Here is a 21,718-nt window from a genome sequence, read left to right on the forward strand (position 1 = left end):
ATACCTGCACTTTGGCCCAACAATGGGTTAAATGATGCAGCCTGTGTGGGGGATCCATGAGGGACAGGCAAAGGCTGATGGTAACTGATGGAGGAAGATGGGGAAAATACCAGAAATAGTTCATCTTCTGTGGAATCCTCTGTTTCTGGAGTTTGAATGGAATTCACAGAATTCCCAGAATGGCCAGGTTGGAAGAGACCTTCAAGGTCATCGAGTCCAACCCAGCCCCAACAGCTCAACCAAACCCTGGCCCCCAGTGCCACATCCAGGCTTTGTTAAACACACCCAGGCATGGGGACTCCACCACCTCCCTGGGCAGCCATTCCAGAACTTTCTCACCCTTTCTGTGAAAAACTTTTTCCTGCTATCCAACCTGTATTTCCCTGGGTGCAGCTTGAGGCTGTGTGCTCTGGTTCTGCTTTAAAAAGTTTTACTTGCTGCTTTAAACATTACCCTGATGATCAAACTCTTCAGGTTTGATTTGGCCATGAAAGAAAGGAAGCCTTGAAGCACTTCAGGTGTTACAGAGATCTATTTCCACTTTTGGCCACTGGCAACGTCTTTGTTTGAGGACAACAGAATTTCTGCTCCTGTTTACACCCTGTAGGAATAGTATTTAGTCCCCTGTGGATCAAACCCAGAGGCACAGGGGTTTTTAGAGAGTGTTTTACATTTGGTTTGGTGATACTGGCCCACAGTCCTGTCTGATACTGATGCAGGGAGATAAGCACCAGTGGTTTATGGAGAAGGAACACTGCATGGCAAAGATCTCATCCCTGGTTGGGCCAGGACTGACTTTGCCAGAAGATTCCAGGGTCTCCTTCCCAGTGAACCCTTTTAGCCCAAAGAGCTTCTGCTGCAGGAAAAGAAAACACTACCCTGTAAGTTCACGGACAAAAAGTTCTCTTTGGTGCAATTTTATATCAGAACAGACTTTTACAAAATGATAATACATTTATTGTGTCATCTACAGCAGTATACATGTTAAAAACAATTTCTCAAAACACGAAAAAGGTTAGAAAGCAGCAGTTGATATCTGTGTTTCCACCTCATAACAAAGCTGAATAACCCCAGATCCCATTACCAATTAAACCAATTTTGACCAAAAAAGGTCAGTATTAGACCCAACAGGCCAGGAACTTTGTACCTTGACACAGTCAAAAGCCAAAATACAGCTTTCCATCCAATAACTTGGTTCTTCTCAGAGCTATAGCAGGTTGCATTGCCACTAAATTGACAAGTGGAAGGGAAAGAGAATGAACACACCAAATATTTGTTTTTTTTACAGGTTATACTGATACACAAAGGCCTCTTGAGACTTCTCTGCAAGCACAAAGTCCATTGGGAAAGGCATATGCAGAAGCCTAAGTAATTTCAGACACTGAAGAGTGTCAGATCACACAGTGTCATATCACACAGTAATTCTTCACATGGATGAATTCCCCAAAAGAAAGCCAATGGGAAATTGCAGTTTGAATCATAAGAAGGTGAAAGACCATGAGGTTCAAAACATTGTCCAAGCTCTGCTGGTGTGTTTTCATACACAAAGTACAATGTGTATTTAGCTGAACTTAGCTCTTTAGTACAGATATACACAGAGCATCATCAACATCAGAGCATCCTCAGCTGCTGCTGCATCCTCCATATCCTCTTACCTGGCTCTTAAATGCAATTCTGAACTGGTTGCATGTGCCTGACTGCTAAAATCAGAGGGTAAAATCCTTTCTGTTTTATTTTCTTTTACTGCATGTGCACTGTTATTGTGGTTTGTTCCTGGACACAGAAGTGCTGGTTGTGTGGACACAATCTGACAGGGAGAACCAAGCATCCTGAAAACTCTCCGTGAGAGCTCTGACTCTTTACCAGGCATCCACCTCCCCCAAATCTGGTTGGTAATACCCAACAGGAGCCAGCTCAAAGCTTTTCAAGAGCATCATTTCTCAGCATGCATGAGACAGAACAATAGTGATTGGGCAAAGCTGCCAGGGAAAATTCATTTCTATCTAGGCCTCCCCAGGGTCAGCATCTGTCTCTAATCTGGTCAGGGAGGTGTCCTGGAGGAGAGAAAGAGCCACTTGCAAAGTGTGAATCATCTCACCCTGGAGCAGACATCAAAAATGTTTGATGCTTGTCCTCTGAAATTGCTCATTTCTCTCTTGTGACCGAAAAGGCAAAGTGCAGAAACCAGAATAAAGGAAGAAATCTTCCCTTTTGTTGTATAAATGGTGTGGGTGTGTCCTCAGCCTTCTGCTCCAGATCTCTTCTGGTTTAGCTCTGAGCCAGAACACCTCATGCCAGTAGTGCCAGGTGTTGAAAGGCACACATCTAATACAGCCCTTGGTATTCAACTCCTAGGGAAGAAAACTACTTCAGAACAGATCTTTGGTTGTATTTTTGCATTATGTACGTTTTCACAACTGCAGGAAAGGGAGTCTAGGGAACATTGCCTCCACTGAGATGATAAAGTCTGAGTTTGGGCTGAATCCCACTCTGTGAGTTTATCTGTTTCCTAGATGTCCACAGATATGACTTAGGAGCTACAGCAGACACTGATCCTGTCAGGCAGGATCCCATGTGGTGTCCACAATCCTGTTCTCACCAAGCCTTTGGACCCTCCATGCTAGGACAGCTCTGCTGAGGTCACAGGAGAACAATATTCATAATATGAGCACACCTTGCTCTGGAAGCCTTGCCCCATGAGAAAGATCTCAGAACAAAAGAGAAGGTCTGGTATTGTGGAATCACATAATCTTGTGGGGAAAATCTTAATTTATTGAATTTTCTAGGTTTTTGATTGTGGAATCACATCATCTTATGGGGAAAATCTTAATTTATTGAATTTTCTAGGTTTTTGATTGTGGAATCACATCATCTTATGGGGAAAATCTTAATTTATCGAATTTTCTAGGTTTTTGATTGTGGAATCACATCATCTTGTGGGGAAAATCTTAATTTATTGAATTTTCTAGGTTTTTGATTGTGGAATCACATCATCTTATGGGGAAAATCTTAATTTATTGAATTTTCTAGGTTTTTGATCAGTGGGAGCCTTGGCATAAATGCAGAAAGGACTAAAGCTCTTCAATAGCCTTAAAGAATCTATTGCTATACAAAGAATGAACTTAATTTCCTTAATAATCATCCATGAACACTTCAGAAACCATCTTAGGGCTCTGGAGCCTCCACAGGCCACAAACTGAAAACTTCTGACATGGGCAACTGTTTCTGAAACACTCTTAAAACCCAAGTTCAAATGCCAAGGCAAATAAAGCCAATTAAATTAATGGAGTTTGCGTTTCTTTTGTTGCTACTGTTTGTTGAATTCACTGTGAACATTTTTTTTTTTCTGCTATAACTCTGAAATTTTGATAACTAATTTCTGTCAGGGCAGAAAAAATAGTGTAAAGTTGGATATTTGTATGGTTCACAGGCCACATTTAGTAGAGATTTAGTAGTAGTGCCAGACAAAAGCACTGAAACCTCCCAAACTGACACCATTGGTGTATTTTAACATATTTTAATGATGATTTCCTGCAGTATTTTGACTGAATGTGTGTCCCATCTATTTGATTGGCAAAGCTTCCCTTGCAAGATTTAGCTGAAAACCAAAAAACAAAATATTGGAGTTATTTCCCTTTTAGGTTTGGCTGAACAAAAATTGCTCAAACCCCAAATCTCATTTATACACTTTCAAGAACTGGAAATCTTTCTCTTAATCTTTATTGTTCCTTTTTTATTTCCTTTCCCTCCCAGGATGCTTGGCCAGCTGCTTCCAGGTAATTTTCCTGCTATTTTTAAAGAATCCATGTCTGTCTGTATTTCATTCTTTGCACTGGTTTTGCTGCCCAAATTTGGCTTAGAGCTGAGAGAAATGCAGCTTAATAGCCTGACTATTTTTAGTCTTATCTTGCAGCTGTATGATCAAAGACAAACTGTAGATTTAATCTGAAATAAAGCTGTTTATATCTCAGGAAAAGAGAAGGAAACTGGAGGCAAGATCAGTATGACAAGGGAGCCAAGTGAGCCAGGAGTTATTTCAACTCCAGGTTCAGATAAAGGTTTTTAACTGCCAAAAATGTTTTACAGTAACTTTCCAATGGGAAGAGGTGAAAAAAAAAAGATGCTGAATTTTTAAAGGAGGGGTGATCAGTTTAGGAATGGGAGTAAAATATTATGAAAATAATGCCAATTAAAAAGCTTCCTTCATATTGAGTGAATATGTTTTGTCCTTGGTCATTTTTGCTTTGCCTATTTTTAGTTACTGGTTTCTTTTGTCCGTGGGGCTTTTGAAAAAAACCCTGAATTTTTGAGCTGACCAGAGGTCCCTTCATATGCAAGCACTGGATCTACACTGCTCTTCAGAAGTAGAATTTAACCCACCTTTGACAGGAAAATATTATGAAAAGCCACAATTTTAATAATAAATAGGCAAGGCAAATTATGGCAACTGATCCTTCTGTCACTGCTGAGGAGTCTCACAGTCAGGTTTTTAGCATGAGTCCAAGAAACTCTCTCTTGTGTCCCATTCTGGTCCTCAAAATGAAAGAAAGAAGTGGCCAGACTGGAGAAGGCCACAGGGAGGACCATGAAAATAATCAGAGGGCTGGACAATGGGGGCAGTGAAGAAAAACTGGGAATTTCTCCCTGGAGAAAAGAAGCCTCCGTGGCCACCTCACCAAACCGTTCCAGTACTAAAAGAGCGGTCAGAAAGAGGATGAAGGTTCTCTTTTCCACAAGGATCCACATGGAGAAGGCAAGGGTGACAAGCTGCACCAGGAGAGGGATCATCTTGATATAAGAAAGATTTTTTTTTTTTAGAGTGAGAGCAGCCATTCATGGGAAGAGCCTCCCCAGAGGTGAGGGGTGGTCCCTATTAGGGAGGTTTTCGAGAGGTGACTGGACAGGGTGTGGGATAAACTGATCCTGGCTCCCTTTCTCAGGAAAGGTTGGACCACATTTGTCATTCAAGGTCACCCCCAGCCTTGGTTGTTGGTTCTATGAACTGCATTCCCTTCTGGAAGGTATTTCACACTTGCTATTGATGATGGAGAGGGTTCAGGGAGAGTCATCTTTGCAAAGGGAAACTCAAATTATCAGTTCATGGTCACTCCTGGTTGTTATTTAGCCTTGTCATTGCACTGTCCTTAAGGTGCAATGAGAGACAGATGCTGAGAGGGAGCAGCCAAACACCCAATAAAGTGTCTGGATTTAATTTCCAAACTGCATTTTCCTCTGGACTCACCTACCTTCATCCCTTCTCCCACCACCCCACTTTAACACCTGGTTTTCTAATGCAAACATTTAAATAATGCAGAGGAACTTGAGTGGTTTTCCTCTATGATTCAAAACTTCCCAGAACTAAGCATTAAAGGTTCTTTCCCTGGGCTCTGAGTTCCAGAAACACTAAAAGTGACAGTAAAAGGAGGTGACATCACCATGCAGCAATGAAACAGGCTCATCCTTTACAATCTAGGTTGTAGTTTTCATTTTTGGGATGTGAATTGTCCTGCAGTACCAGCACTCCACACTGACAAGTCAATAATCAAAACAGTGGTTAGATACAGTAAATAGTCACAAAACCTGCAGCACAAAAAATTTTCTGTACATTTATAAAAGCAAAATAAGAAAATTAGACAGGAAATACATTATGGACATGGTAGAAAAAAATGGCTCAAGGAGCACTGCACACTTTTTTTTTTTGTTTTGTTTTAATCTTGTACTGTTTTTAATAACACAGCCTTTCTAGCTCCAAAATATATTTCACAGTGAAAAATCAAACAAAGCACTGTTACACTCAGTTGATATTTACACACACAGAGAAGCAAACTGCCTGTTGGATTCTTCCCTCCTGAAACAAAATGGAAAAACAGCCACTGTGGGGTGGCCACGCCTGGCCAGCACCTGCAGCTTACATTCAACAGAGAGATTTGTGGAGAGCTCATTTGTGCCAATGGCATCAGAGTCTGGATCCCACAACTGTGTCCACCTCAGGTGTGACCTGTCCCTTCCAGGGACACTGGGAAAGTTCCAGTGACTCAGGAAAAGCCAAATCTGCCAGTGCATCAACACTTCTATTCAGAGAAATAAAATCATAATAGAAGGTTTTGTTTTCCTTTTTTTTTTTTTTTTTTTTTTGTGTAATAGATTTTATATTTAATATGTTGAAGATCCCATTTCTTCTGGTAAATTCAGTGCTGGTGAACAGATTCAGTTTTTCTACTGAACAAGAAACACAATGTCTGCAACAACAGAAATTTCCCCTCCACTGCTCTTCAAACTCCTGAGCATTGGCTCAAGGAATTAAGGGGCAAATCCAACTTTTCCCAACTTTTCCATCCTTGGACTCTCTATCTGGGACCACCAAAAATTAATGGTAATAACAATGTGCTGAGGCCAAATCCCAATTCCAGGTGAAGCAGTTTATTCTAACAAGAACAGCATTTTTCTGTACTGATTTAATTTAGCTGAGGACCTGGTCTCCAGTGTGCAGGGTCAGAGGGTGGTTTTGGTGATGTGGACATTTGCCCACAAGGCACTGGACTGAGATCCACCAACTCAAACTGCAGAGCACTCTAGGATGGCCAGGAAAACAACAAAACCCAGAAGTAAGCTCAGAAAAATTTCAACAACGGCAAAAAAAAAAAATAAAGAAAAGATCCAAACACCTTCTTGCTCTGGGCTGAAACAAGAAAAAGTCTCCAGCTAGAGGCAGTTATTTGACATCTTTTTTTTCCACAATTCTAAGTTATTAATGATTGAAAACTGGCTAATAGCCATTCATGCAAAAAAAAAAGCTTTTTTTTTAAATAATGCATTTACAGTGTTGGCAATATAATCCTTGTGAAAGCCCATCCTACAGAAAATTGTCAAATATGCATTTACCTGAAAAATCTGCCTTTCCCTAACTCTGTCTGGACAACAAAGTACCTGATTTCTGGAGAAACATTCTAAAATAGCTTTAAGAAGCATCTGAAGAAAGACAAAGGGCCAATCCATCAGTTAAAAACACTTTGACTTTTACAGAGAGCCGGGAAGAGGGAAACAAATTCTGCTCTCAGAGCAGCAAATCAGTGCTGTAGACTTGGGGATAAAAAGGTGTTTGGATCATATAAATCCCATTTGTGAACCTGGAGTGCAATGGAAGTGGTTTCAGCTGTTTTGCTGGTCCTCTGTGCCACGGCAGATTTCACATGACAGGGCTGTCCCCATCTCTTAAGAGCATGATCCTGTACCAATATGACCTCAAACATTTCTGTCTGTTTTGAATTAAATTTACATTCATTTAGATGGCTCCAGCCAAGAGCAGAATATTCCCATAAAGGAGTATATAAGTGTTAAGTATTATTATAATTAATCTTTCTTACACAACTTTGAGACCTTTCTTTTTTTCTCCTTTTAAAAATAAGTAAACTAGGATTATCTTTAAAAATCTCTGCTTAAAATGACATCAAAACTCTTTTTTCTTTTGTACTTAAACTAACATAAACCAGTGAAATTAAAAGCTCACACTCAGCTGACACTAATATTCCAAGTATTTCACTTTTTTTTCTGTTTTTTAGTTTATGATCATGTCAACTAACACTGAAGAACAAGCCTGAATTTTGAATTTCCTGGTTACTATTAGTTTCAGTTCAAAACTTCACATTTAAAATGCCATTTTCATCTTTGTTTGTAATATATGCATACACATACACGCACATATATATATATTTGATATATATATATATATTTCTCAGTTCATAAATTCATAAATCCAAGATGAAGGGAGCGCTAGGACGGCCCTCCAGGCCTTTTTTTTTGCGCCATATAAAGACTCTTGAGAATTGACATCATTGACATTGGGTTGAAGTAGATTTGTAGCAGTCGTGGCTTTAACTACAAGGCAAAGGTTGAAAGAACGTTCGAGTTCCTCTCCAAGAAAAGCAGTAAGACCATTGGTGGTGAAACAAACAGAATATCCCAAGAGAAAGAGAGAACTGCCAGGTGTGGGAAGTCATCCAAAGTCTTTATCCTTTCCTTCCATGCCATCCTAGTGTTCAGTTTAGTTGGTTTTTTTTCCTCACCAAATGCAGGTGATTTTTTTTTTTTTTTTACCTTCCAGGGTGATCCCACCAGGTCCTTCTCGTGCCTCTTTGCTCTGGCAGGGAGGAGTCAACACTCAGAAGTCAACCAGGTGGCAAAGGCACAGCGCTCTGTGTGACAGCACTGCCCCCCAAGCCACCCGTGCCACGTGTGGCCACTGGAGCAGAGGGCTCAAGGTCATCTGGAGGGAAAGGCCACCCTGGAACTGCCTCTTGCTCTCAAGGTGGGAGGGGAGGGACAGTTATTGGTGATATAAAGAGTCCAAATGATCAATCTATCAATCAATGCCAAAAATAGACCTATATCTCAACTGCATGGCCCTTTTAGAAAATTCACAGCTTGGCTAGAACAGAAAGCATTGCTGGGAGTGTCCCTGGGTATGGAAAGCACAGCAGATCCCACTGCTCTTGCCTGAAGTTCCTACACTGATGTGCAGTTTAGTGTTGGCACAGCTGTTCCTCTGAATCCATTGGGGATGTCTGAATCCAGCCATGGACTCAGTTTTCTGGAGATCCTCCTGAATCAAGCTGGACTGATCAACCCAAGCACATTAGCTCCATCCTAAGACTCCAAAGAGAAACACTGCGGAAATTCACGTGCCAAAAGACAGGGACAGGCTAAGACACGTTGGACTAGGGAAAAACAAAAAAATAGGCAAATCCAACCCAAAATGGAAACCAGGTGGAAAAATGACTCCATTCACAGAGTAGGGTCAGTTTGGCAGCCAAGGATCACAACTGCACAGCAATCACTTGTTACTTTGGACGGACACGGATTACTCGCAGATGCTCTGAAATGGGAATAGTTCAGTGGGTGGGTTTGGCCTCTTGGTTGTCTTTGAAACATTCTCCATTAATGGCCTTGAGTACAGCTGGGTATTTACAGTGACTGTTAAAAAGAGATATTTACACATTTCCTTTGTTTTTTCACCTCTGGGGAGGAGAGGAAAAAGGAAAGGAAAGGAAAATGGAAAAAGGAAAGGAAAACGGAAAAAGAGGAGAGGAGAGGAGAGGAGAGGAGAGGAGAGGAGAGGAGAGGAGAGGAGAGGAGAGGAGAGGAGAGGAGAGGAGAGGAGAGGAGAGGAGAGGAGAGGAGAGGAGAGGAGAGGAGAGGAGAGGAGAGGAGAGGAGAGGAGAGGAGAGGAGAGGAGAGGAGAGAGGAAAATGGAAAAAGGAAAACAGAAAAAGGAAAACAGAAAAAGGAAATGAAAACAGAAAAAGGAAAGGAAAAGGAGAGGAGAGGAGAGGAGAGGAGAGGAGAGGAGAGGAGAGGAGAGGAGAGGAGAGGAGAGGAGAGGAGAGGAGAGGAGAGGAGAGGAGAAAGAAAGGAATGGAAAATAGAAAAAAGGAAAGGAAAGGAAAGGAAAGGAAAGGAAAGGAAAGGAAAGGAAAGGAAAGGAAAGGAAAGGAAAGGAAAGGAAAGGAAAGGAAAGGAAAGGAAAGGAAAGGAAAGGAAAGGAAAGGAAAGGAAAGGAAAGGAAAGGAAAGGAAAGGAAAGGAAAGGAAAGGAAAAGGGAAAGGAAAAGAAGCGAGACCTGCACCACCACCAAAACTATTATTTCCTTTTTTTTCTTTTTCGAGGGATGGTTTTTGGTTTGCTCGTTGGTTGCTTTGCTCTCCTCAGCTGCTCATGTCGCCAGGTTCTCTGCATTTATGCTGGACATCCGAATCTGAGAGCTGCTCTTGCTCAGAATGGAGAGTTGTGTCCCCCCGTTCACTCCGCTGCTCGCTAGAGAAGGATGGCGATGTTTGAAATCCACAGCAAAATACCGGTTGACTTTCCAGCTCCTCCATTTTCTCTTTATTTCTGATTGCACCTTTAGGGAGAAACTTCAAAAGGTCATTTTTTATGTACTTAGCCGCTCGAGGACATGCTGACAAATTATCAAGATTAGAAAAAACCCCACAATTCGACAGAACTGGTTTTAAGGTTTAGTAAACTGTTATTTATTATTAAACTCCTGTGTTCAGCAAAATCTGAAATTACTTTTCCATGGCTGGAAGAGGTTGGTCTGGGCATGTAGTGGGGAACTACAGCCCAGCCCAGGTTCTGTATCTGACTTCAGATAATTTAGGATCAGCCCAGAGGTGCATGGAAGACCTGGAAAAAATAGCCTGTTTTCATCATTGGCCAGTACCAAAGATACAGCAAGGAGCCAAAGAAACCAGCAATCAAAAATACTGGATAATATTGAAATACCTTGTCCACAGAGGCAGCTTCTCTCACCTGCCATTAATGGATGGATGCTTACACAAAATTTTGCCTCTTGCTTTCAGATCCTCTCCAAGCAGAGCAGCTCTGAGATTAATGCACATCTGTGCCATCCTCCTTTTCTTGGGAGGTTATTTTTTTATTGGCACCCACAGTAAATCACCAAGAGTAAAACAATCCAAGGTCAGAATTTCAATTAGTCAATATGTAAATAATCCCACAGCTTTTCTACTTTTCACTCATTATCAGTTTCCTGGCAACACTGCTGGGGGGTGCCCAAGTGTATAAATAGATAAAGTAGTAAAGATTTAATGTAAATGAGGTTGTAGTAGCTCAGGCCAACATTTACTTGATTACTCATTCCTGTATCGTATTTCTGAATGAAATGCAGGTGATTTTTTTTTTAAGTGTAAGAACAAGGAAATATGTAGAGATGTTTTCCCAATATATTTTTCCAATCTCCAATGACCTGCTGTGTCAAAGATGTTTGTCTTGTCTGTAACAGACATTGCTGGATTTCCCTGGATTGATATTGTCAAAATGTTAAATAAGAGCTTCAACTGTACAGACAAAAAAGTACAGGGAGGAAAAATCCAACTGGAAAACTTACATTCTCCTTCTAAGACCTACAAATTCCTATTTGGGTTAAAGTTATCTAAAACATAGATATTTAAAAATCAGATAGAGAATGGTGTTATATTTTCTCTCTAAAAAGGGAATAGTATTTGCATCTGGAAGAGTGTGATATTCCAAACATTTTCTTGCTGTAGGAAATTTAGTGGAGGCACAAGACATTCTCTAATTACTATTTTCTGATATCTTGAGAAGAAAAATGGCTTTAATTAACGTGGTTGTGTTGGTTTGGCTAAGAACTACCCCACACTCTTTCCAAGGGGCTTCAGGAGAACTTGACTATGCCCATAAGCAAAGACAACCCATGAGTTTGTTTGATGAGCTTGGAGATTGTTGTGGTTTATCTGAGAAGGAATCACTTGGATCAAGGAGTTTGAGACCTCTTTGTACCAGAGATCAGCAATTCCAGGCTATACCTGCAGTCAGCCCCCTTGAAAAGAAGCAAATAAGGTGATTTTACTGTTGGGCTGCACAAGAGATGTGTAGGAGTGGAGGAGAGAACTCCACTCAGAGTTCATGGATGTTCTAGAGTTCATGGTTCCAGATGTTCATGGATGAACTCTCAATGTTCTTCTTCCATGCTTCTCTTAAGGCAACATTGAGCAGGGAACCCCTTTTCCAGCAATTCAGAAAACAATTACCTCAGCTATTCAGTCAGATAAACAGGCAGGGAAATGCAGATTGGAACAGGAGAACCAGAGGAAACCACAGATGTGGCCAGCAGCAGTTGCCATGGGCTGAGAGGAGTGTGAGGCTTGCAAGGCACCCAGGTGGTGCCTGGGGGGTGGCTCTGGGCACCTGACACCCTTGGGCTGTGAGTGTGAAGGGGGGAAGGTGCTCAGGAGAGAAGCTGGCACCAGTTGGGTGGTGCCCAAGAAAACAGCCTTCAGTGAAGGGTTTGATATTGTTCTCCCCAGCCTTTTCCTAGGAAAGCTGGAAAGATTTAGGGTGGATGTATGATCTTCCAGAGAGGAAAGAGACCACACTGAGAGGTGAACAATGTTTTTTTTTATTTAGCCTGGCACCTTGTCACTAATGGTGTCCTCCAGGCATTGATAGTGGACCCCACACTTTCCACACAGAGCATGGAATGGTTTGGGTTGGAAGAGACCTTAAAGGTCATCTCCTTCCACCCCCTGCTACGTGCAGGGACACCTTCAACTACCCCAGTGTAGCATTCACGTTCTCTGAAAAAATCCCTTCGCCCAGGATTTTTCTCCTGGGAAGCTGAGAAGCCTCAGAGAAAAGGAAAACAATTCTTATCTCATTTGCTTCTCCTGTGTTGTGCTCACATATGGGATGTGTTTGGAGATTGTTCACCCACAGGTGATTGTTTCATTGGATTCTGCTGTGAGTTGTTTTCACTCTTTGGCCAATCAGGGCCAAGCTGTGTCAAGACTCCCAGAGTCAGGAGTTTTCATTATTATCTTTTTAGCATTCTGTAAGTATCCTTTCTGTATTCTTTAGTATAGTTTAGTATAGTATTCTTTAATACAATATAGTATTATAAAGTAATAAATTAGCCTTCTGAGAACATGGAGTCAGATGCATCATTCCTGCCTTCATCAGGACATTTCCCAGCAAATACAATACTCCAGGCTGCTCCAAGCCCTGTCCAACCTGGCCTTGGACACTTCCAGGGATCCAGGGGCAGCCACAGCTTCTCTGGGCACCTGTGCCAGGCCCTCACCATCTTCTGGTGTATCTCAGATTGAAAAAAGCACCATCACCAGTTTGGCTGCTGGCTCCAAACTGAGTGGTGGCAGAGACATGTCAGACCTCATGGAGAGACCTGAACAGGCTGGGACTGGCAAGAACAGGGCAAAGTTCAATAAAACCAGGGCAAAATTCTGTACCTGGGATGACATTTCAAGAGAGACCTGTCCGTATCCCACCCCTGTCAGGAAGCCTCAATCTGAGCCACCATCTCTGGTAAGGCCAATGTTTTGGTTTGATAAAGACATCACAAATCCTTTTTTCTTTTTTTTTTTTTTTCTTTTTTTTTTTTCTGAGAATTGTGAGATTAAGACTAAATTATCAGGGATTATGGTAGATGAGAGTTAGAATGGACAGTTGGAACAGCAGTTACTCCCACAAGAAAATGGGATGTGGATGATGAGTGAAGGACATTTAATATTAAAAATCTTACCTCCCCATTCAAGAAGCAGTAGAGAACAGCAACAACAAAACCCTAGGGAAAGGGGAGAGAAAAGAAAAAAAAGTAATTCAAATCCTGAAGGAATGACATAAGAGTCAGAGTGAGACATAATTCTCTCTCCCAGGGTTTTTCCTGGAGAAGCAAAGAGACAAGAAGAGAAAACAATTCTTATCTCTACTTGCTGCTCCTGTTGTTTTTGCACATGTGGAATGTGTTAGGAATATTGTTTACCTGAAGGGATTTTGTCAATTGGATTCTGCTGAGGATTGTTTTGTTTTCTTGGCCAACTGGGTCAAAGCTGTGTCCTGGCTGTCTCAGACAGTCATGGGTTTTTCTTTAGTATCTTTTAGTATCTCTTTAGTATAGTTATAATATAGTATAAATGTAATATAGTATTGTTTTAATAAAGCATCTGATAGAAAACAGCTGGAGTTAAGAAAACACAACATGCAAACAAACAAGCCCAAAATCCTGGTATACAAAACCTACACATAAATGAGCAGAGACACGCTCTGAGAGCTGTGCATGCAAAGTAGTTACAAAGAACAGAGGTTTGGTTCTAAGGAAAGCTGAATTCAGTGTGTAATCACCTGGAAGGATCCCAGTCCCAATTCAAACACCAGCCTCTCCCTCTTACTGACATTCTCAGGAGAAAAGGCAAACACCGTGTAGTGAATTCCAAACAAAGGGATCAGCAGCAGGGTGGAGCGAGCCAGTCTCCTGTCACAACAGAGGGAAAGAACTTTAATGCAGCCTTGCAATTAGCAACCTGCACTTTAATTAAAGAAGAAAGCACAGAAAATATTTTGCTGACAGACTTTTGGGGAATACGTACACCGCGTAATTATACAAACAAATATGCAACATTCCTATTTGTTCCCAAAGACTGTTTGCACACACACTGCAGTTTGCTCCCCCTTCTTCACACTGCTACAGTAATGGCACGTTAATTATGCTTAATGCTCACTGCTGCTATTTTTATTTGCATTATTATAAGCAGGAATTTTCTCCTACCCTGCCAAAAAATGAGGGGAATCTTGCTAAGGGATTCAGACTGCTACTATGGTACAATTATAAACCTCTCACCCAATTGCTTAATTCCAATGGAGTTTTAAATCACTTTTTGTTGATTTCTCTGTGTGTGAATATGCTTCTACACAGCAAAAAAATTCCAAAACAACCACACAAATAAAGCTAAAGAACCAACAGGCACAAATACAAGTTAACCCCCCTGCATGTTCTTGTACTCACAACTATTCCTGAAGGTTTGATTTTGGTCTCAGTTTATACTGTTGGAAACCTAAGTGCAATTCCACTGTTTAACTATTTCACTGCTTCAGAATAAAGAGGTTTCAGAGGGAAATTAAGCTCAGCTGATATAAACCAAAGGGTTGGAAATTAATATTTGACATGTGGGCACTTAACTGGTGAAATGCCCCCAAAGCAGGGGCCAGCAAAGACTTGTGCATATTTTGGTGAGTGTCACTGTGTGATTGAGCGGCAAAAAAAACGAGCAAAGAGAAAGCAAATGTTCTGCAAAAAAAGGCAAGTGCTTTATTACAAACCAAGTGACCTAAGAAACCTGCAGGACATTTTCAGAGGGGAAGAATATCATTGGTTATGTTCAGGTAAGTGAAGAAGGCAGATGGAGACAAAGTAAGGTAAAAAGCTGTAAAGATTTTTCAAAGAGCTGCATATTTGTTCAAATTCAAACGTCCCCTCTGCTTTTATCTATTTGGTGCATTGCAGACAGATTTGAATTTGCTAATTCATGCTCAGTGATAACCCAAAATGATGTGTTTGTTTTAGAAGATTTAATTAACACGCTTTCAAGAATTTTGTGAGCACAATTATCTCCAGCAGTGATCTGGGGATGGGACATGAGTGCAGTGCTGGTGTCTCTCAGTCAGACTTCGGCCCCATTGGGATAAATTCATCCCAGCTCTTGCACTAAACACACCTGAGCCATAAATCTGATGGACACCAAACCTCAGGTCTTGGTGGAACACCCCACAAAACAGAGAAAACTCTTCTTGTGGGTTATAGAATTACACATTGGCCAAAATCTTTTGAAAAGAGAGGAACAATCTGGGAAGAGGGTGATGAAGAGCATTCAGAGTGCCCAGCTTTGATGATCTCTTAAAAAAGTAATTTATACAGGAGTGAGCCAGTGTAAAATAGCTTTTGGAATCCTTTCTAGTCCTTTTTCTCTATGGATATACAATCAGATTAATTAAAAGGAACAGAAATTTCAAGAAAGAGATTAAAGAATAATGTTATCTCTGTACAAAAGGGATGTAAAGAATATAAGTGTCTTAAAGTAGTCATGGAATAAAAAAAACCCCCATGTTAAAGGTAATAAACTGGACAAAAAAATATCATCTCTCCATATCTTCTATCATTTATATTCAGACTTGATGACAACAACAACAAAAGGATAAATGTTGTTTTGATCTAAAAGTCAGAACAGAATTGTCTATTAATGTGTTCTGTCTTGCTGCACTCTAGGGAGATTAATTTAGGGGAAGATGCAGAGGAAGTCTTTTTTATTCTCAGTTTTCTGGCATTAATCATACCTGATTAATCACACAATCAGTTTGCAGGATCTGGAAATATAATGCCATCATCAAGTTATTTGAGGTGTTGTTATCAATATTGTCAGAAAAGTGAGAAGAAAATGCCTTAAATAACATATTCAGAAGTTTAGAGACTGTTAAGATCAATAAAGAGGAAAAGAAGATTTTAACGATAAGAAAAACCTTGAGAGACATGAATGCCTGTAAAAATTGCTTTTCTTCAAGAACATTGGGAAGAGAGAAGACTTAAAGCAGGTCCTGTGAGATGTGTAAGTTTCTGTGCAACAGGGAGTGAAAAAGGATGCAGGGGAATTCTCAGGTGTGTAACAGCCAAAGATATGAATCCTCTTTTCTTCCCCCACTCTTTCAGACAGGCAAGAGACTTGGAGGGGGTAGATCTAGAAGTTCTGATGACAAGAATAGTTCAGGTGGCTGGAAGATAATATTCTCCATAAGATCTAGCAAAAACCTTGTTCACATTCCCATAGGGAGAGGAAAGTCATAAGGTTACTTTAAAAAAAAAAAAGCAATTTGAATATAAATTTTTGTTGAGGCTGACATTCTGTTTTCCAGCTGTTATTTTCCTTAAAATCACTTCAAATATGAGACTTTCTCCAGTAGCATGGCTATGAATGTTGACTTTCCATTAAGTGTTAGTACAAACAAATAATGGTGTCCTCTGTTCTCCCTCTCTCCTCTATGGAATAATGAAATTAGAACTTTATGCTAAAAGAAACCCTAAATAAGAATGTTATCTAATTTGACCAGTTTTTGAAAGAATCATGCTTTTATATTTCCACTGCACATCCACATTTATTAAGGAGACTGCTGAAGTCTCAACCTCTGAACCTTTTTGAGAGAAAAAATGAAAAAAGAAACAAAAATCTCCAAATCATAGAATTTGAAGGAAGATCATATTGTTGTTTTGCCATTTAGACCTGCCTCTCTAAAGTAAGAGAATTGCCCAGTTTAAAAGCTGTCCTAAGGGAAATACTTTGATCAAGTATAAACTTTTGCAATGAAGACATCAAGGTGTGTGGTCCTGAAAAGCAACATTCACCTCACCGAAGACTGGAAATACATAGTGTAGATATTGATAATGAAATTATTTTAAAATTGTCCCTAAAGTCAATGCAGAGAAAAATACACTTTTAAAACATAATTCTTGTGTGCTACAGATGTCTTCTGAACAAAAGGTGACTCCTGTTGTAAACCCTGTGGGTATTGAGTACATCTATTTATGTATATATTGATTAACTTAATGCTGTGACATATCTGCAATGATGGCATCTATTTTTAGTTAAATTAAAAGCAGACTTGAATTCCCTTTATTGTCAATGAAGAGCAAGAATCACTGACACAAAAAGACAAATCCTCTGCCCCAAGGAAATTCTTATCACATCCTAAATCTATCCATTGACCTCAAAGGGATCTGGACTGAGTTTGTCACAAAAATTTCTGCCCTGTAGATTTGTGAGGTGTAGATTAGAGGAACCCAAATTCTCTGGCCAAAGGTTCATTCCTCATCTCTGTCATAAATCTGTGCAAAAAAGAATAGTGACAATATTTCAAACTGAAGGATAAAGAGCAAACCATGAAGGCACAGGATGTCATTATAGTGAAATGCTCAACACAGCTCATGTTTAATAAACTGAAGATTCTGTTTTATCACAAAATGCTGAACATATTAATGTGACTTTCAGGAACCTCAGTAATCTCCCTGACAGATCTTTTCCAAAATTTAATTAGGTCTGCAGCATCACTTCCAAAACACCTGAGTTAACACCTGAAGGATTCCAGATTTTTAATTTTCCCATGTATAAACCACATCTTCAGACCTAGGACTTGAAAACCAGAGAAGCTTACCAAGACTTTCCTACTTCAACAGACACGAAGAACATAGGTTTAAATGCCTCCTGTTTAGTCTGAACTCTTCTTGCCCTTGACTAGGTGGAGGATTTCACCTTAAAGAGTTATCAGTCTCCCATCTTTCAGAACCTGCATTTAATGTAAGATTTGGTTCTCTGCAAAGGCCCAACAGGATGTCTGTGCTGCCTCAGGATGTCCACTAGGCACTGAACTTTATATTTCAAACTATCTCCTCCTAAACCTAACTCCAAGTTTTACCTAACTGTTCTTAGTCTTCAGCTGCTCTCTGTGTAGAAGATGGAGCTGCTCCTTTTAGTCTTCTCTGTTTCTGTCTGCTTTTGCACGGCTCTAGTCTGTTGACTGAATATTTTTCAGCATCTCCATTGTTCTATTTCTTAAATACCTCAATTATATATGAAATCACACAGAAAATTCACTTTAATTTTCTTTTTCTTAACTAAAAAACATAACCATATATGCAGTTAGGTTACAAACCAATCTTTTTTCCTTAATGGTGTTGAAGATAACTACTAAATATTCTTTAACAAAATCCTCGAGTTGGAGGTCTGTGTGTCAGGACACCTCAGAGAATGTTGATTCACACTTATAGAACTGCTGTGAAATTCAGGAGACAGATCATCAGAAAACATATTATAGATGTCTGAAATTGCACATCATCTAAACAAAATGAGAGGATGACCTTGGAGCTCTTTTCCAACCTTAATGATTCCATGAATCTGTGAAAACTTGTGGGCTTCTTGTGCAAGGAGCAAGGGGTCAGATGGACTATGGGATAGTGATTAACTCTTGGCTGAATGGCTTTTATTCACTCTTCTGGATGACTCACTCTATCTTTGATGATATTTGACAATATTGGACTGAACTTGATTATCTTAGAGGTCTTCTCCAACTCAGTGATTCTATAACTTCTGATAGACACAATTCATTTTGGTATGAGGTCAACTTTAGCCTTTCCTCACCCCTGGGTGTTTATTAAGGTAACTTCACTCAGTTCAATGGACAAAAGATGTTTTATACCCACTGAGGGTCTGATTGACTCAACCTCACCCAGTTTATTCTAGGAAACTTTTCAGGTGAAACATTTTCTCTCAGTATGAAGGTGCTCACCTCTTTGCTGTGCAATAAAGAGCAGCTATTAATTCTGTACAGACACTACCCAAAACCATCAATAGCATCAGCCATAATTAAAAAAAAAAAGAAAAAAGAAAAAAACAAAATAAAACAACCTTAAAACCCTCGATTATGGCGCATCGGCAAAAGCACAGAACAAGAACAAAGAAAAAAATTCTACATGCAACAAGAACTAAATGAAGGCTTTGCTCTCTGGTTACTTCCCCTCTGCTCTCATCCACTCATTTAACTGCAACATGCACACATAGTAATGTCACGGGAGTGCGTACACTTACAGGGTAATGGTTGATAGTTCTGACATCTTGCAAGAGTGCTGGTTAGCCCTCTTAGGCTTACAGTAGCATTTCTGAACGCAGCTGCTAAATATGACAAGATTAGCATTTTTTTCAGCATATCGTGAACAGGCCAAGGTAGGTCACTTTCAACACATTTCATGAGACACGTCACAAAGATGGAAAGCGGACACGACAGGATGGACTCACAGCACGAACCAGCTGCTTGACTGAAGCAGAAATTAAAAGACCAAATAAAAATTGAAGTGCACTGGCTGTTGCTGGCCGTTGTGATGTGCTGATTCACGGACAAACCGAAACTCAAACGCCCTGAGGGCAGGGGGGCAGCGCTAACGCATCCAAAGTACACAGGACCTGAGCGGTCTGGTTTTGTACAGGGGGCCACAGAACAATAGATTAAATGAGAGTTGACTGCATGCTCATGGAGAACAATCAGAGAATAACAGAAACTCGTAGGATGGGGATCAATCTAAGGTCTAATCCTCATTTTCATTGTGGTGTGGATCTCTTGTTTTTAACAAAAGGTTCTAGTAAAGACACCAAAGCTGTTTTTCCATCTTCCTTGGTGATGGGGAGGGAGCTCAGTATGGAATCTGAATGTCTGGCTGGTGATTTTGGAGATACCACTTTTTTTTTTTTTTTGACAGTGTGCTCATCAAAGCAGCAGGCTCATACACTGTGGAGCAGGGCCTTGATCCCTGCATGTTGGATTCTAGTAACAGAGAACAAAATAGTTCCTTTCCAACCAGCCAGGAGAGGCTCATGTAAATCAATCAATCAGAAGGGTAATCTGAAACATGGAGGCATTTGGAGGGATCCCAAAAGAGATTTTATATCTGGGCTGAAAAACATGAAAAATGAAAATAGTGATTTCTTGTCGACTTTCAAGGGGAGAACTTTTGTTTTGTTTTCAACACGTGGTTGCTTTGGTGGGATTCACCTCAGGAGAGGCTGGATGTTTACAGTACAGATGTGTAAGCAAAATGGACATCCTCAGGACCCTGAGACTCATCAGAATAAACATTTGAGAGAGAAATACACATTTACTGGCCAGGTACATCTGACCTGTTTTAGATGTCCACTATAGGATGGGATGAACACCAAACACCACTGAGCACCCTGACTAAGTCTCCATTAATATAAAGGATAATAAAGGATAAATCCCTATTAATAAAAAGGATAATAAAAGTTGATTTTTAAAGTAATTGCCTTCAAGGCAAACATTTAAGTTTGTTCAAACAAACCCAACTCTGTTTCTGTTATGCAGTCTAAGGTCTTGTTCACAACTCATGGAATTTATAATCTGAACTCTAAACCAGGATGAATTGAAAACATACATTTCCCCTACTTTTAACTGCTTTAAGTCAATCCCCATTACAGGAGTTATGTTTTGCTTCCTTTTGGATAATTAAAGCCTGATAACTGTGTTGTTATTAAATATTACAGTATAAGAGCTGGAAAGAACACAGTCTTGGGGCATGGACACATCCAGCAAATGGATATAGTCACCATGTTTCAACTCATAAAATAAATTTCATTTTTTGGATGTTGCTGAGGAAGTAAACACGAAAATGACTGCTCCTTTTGCACTAGAATTTCTGTGCTAGATTTTTGTACCACCTGCTTTTCACAGAGCTGTTGGGCATTAACTGTCCACTTAGACAGATCAAAAATAAGCAAGGAGGTTTAAGGGATAGCTCCATTTTATTGTGACTGAGGCTTTCAGAAGTGACTATGGATTTTGAGTGCCACTCATTTTTTTGATCACTTGATCTGAAACACATTTTTCAGACCAAATTTTACCACAAGAGGGCTGCTCAGCCTGTGTTGAAAAGAAGCACTTACAAGGCATATTAAGGTACAGAGCCTGAAAAGAAAACATCTAAAAAATCAATAATCACTTTGAAAAGTCTTAGCCATGGGTTGTTGTAGAGGTTTGTGGTCTTCAATGATATACCTAATGTTGCCATGGCAACCTAGAAATAAATTCCCATCCATGTTTCCTTTACTGCTTACGTCCTGTTTCATTTGACAGGGATTGATTTTTTTATAGGTTTTCCTGGTGAAGAGATCTAATGTGACAGAACTTGGTATTTACTAGAATTATTGAAAAAACCAGACTTGATTTTGAAAATATTATCTATGGATTAACTGCTGCTCCATACCCAGCGAGGAGACATTGACACACGAGTTTGTGATGGAAAACAATGCTAGTTCTTCTTAGGAAAACCTGAATATTTCAGTGCTGTTAGCACTTATTTTCTGCCATTTCTAATTTTGATAGAGTCACCTCTCTGATTTTAGATGGTTTTAAGTGTCCCAGATCTTTAGAGTACAGAATTCATAGACATTTTCTTTCCTTTCTCCCTCCCCTTTTATTTTGCAAACTTTATTCGTTATCAAAGTAGAGACCTTGGTGGAAGGAAAGGGAGAAAGAGAGAAGAGACAGAGGAGGCAGGAACCAGGAAAAAAAAAACATGAAGGAGGAAAAAAATATACAAATATAAGAAAATGAATTAAAATGAGAGCATGGCTATGAAAACACTGCACGAATCAGGGCGGGATCCTCAGACCTCTGTAGGCACACAGAGAACGGAGCTGGTCACATCTAACTCTACGTGCCAAAGACAGATTCCAAACTGAACTATCACCTTGAACTCACTCAGGGAAAGAGCAGGGACTTCCAGGCTGAGCTGGCCTGTGTGACAGAGACATCTAAGGCACAGGGGATGCTCTGTCTGATG

General features: G+C 40.1%; 1 protein-coding gene across 12 annotated transcripts in view; it reads right to left on the bottom strand.

Moving 5' to 3' along the window:
- Positions 1-886: 886 nt before the first annotated feature.
- ADCYAP1R1 (ADCYAP receptor type I) overlaps positions 887-21,718 on the bottom strand; it is a 156,292-nt gene continuing 135,460 nt past the window's right edge. For 5 of the 12 annotated variants that reach the window (XM_054634036.2, XM_077186158.1, XM_077186259.1 and 2 more), the window contains 4 exons: positions 18,957-19,040; positions 13,675-13,804; positions 13,076-13,117; positions 887-9,911 (listed from right to left, as the gene is read on the bottom strand). In XM_054634036.2, the coding sequence (XP_054490011.1) occupies positions 9,702-9,911; positions 13,076-13,117; positions 13,675-13,804; positions 18,957-19,040 (466 nt within the window). In that variant the 3' untranslated portion in view covers positions 887-9,701. The remainder of the gene's footprint in view (positions 9,912-13,075; positions 13,118-13,674; positions 13,805-18,956; positions 19,041-21,718) is intronic. The other 7 variants (XM_077186441.1, XM_077186335.1, XM_077186382.1 and 4 more) reach the window with 5 other exon arrangements.

This window comes from Agelaius phoeniceus, chromosome 1 (assembly GCF_051311805.1).
Source record: "Agelaius phoeniceus isolate bAgePho1 chromosome 1, bAgePho1.hap1, whole genome shotgun sequence".
NCBI lineage: Eukaryota > Metazoa > Chordata > Aves > Passeriformes > Icteridae > Agelaius > Agelaius phoeniceus.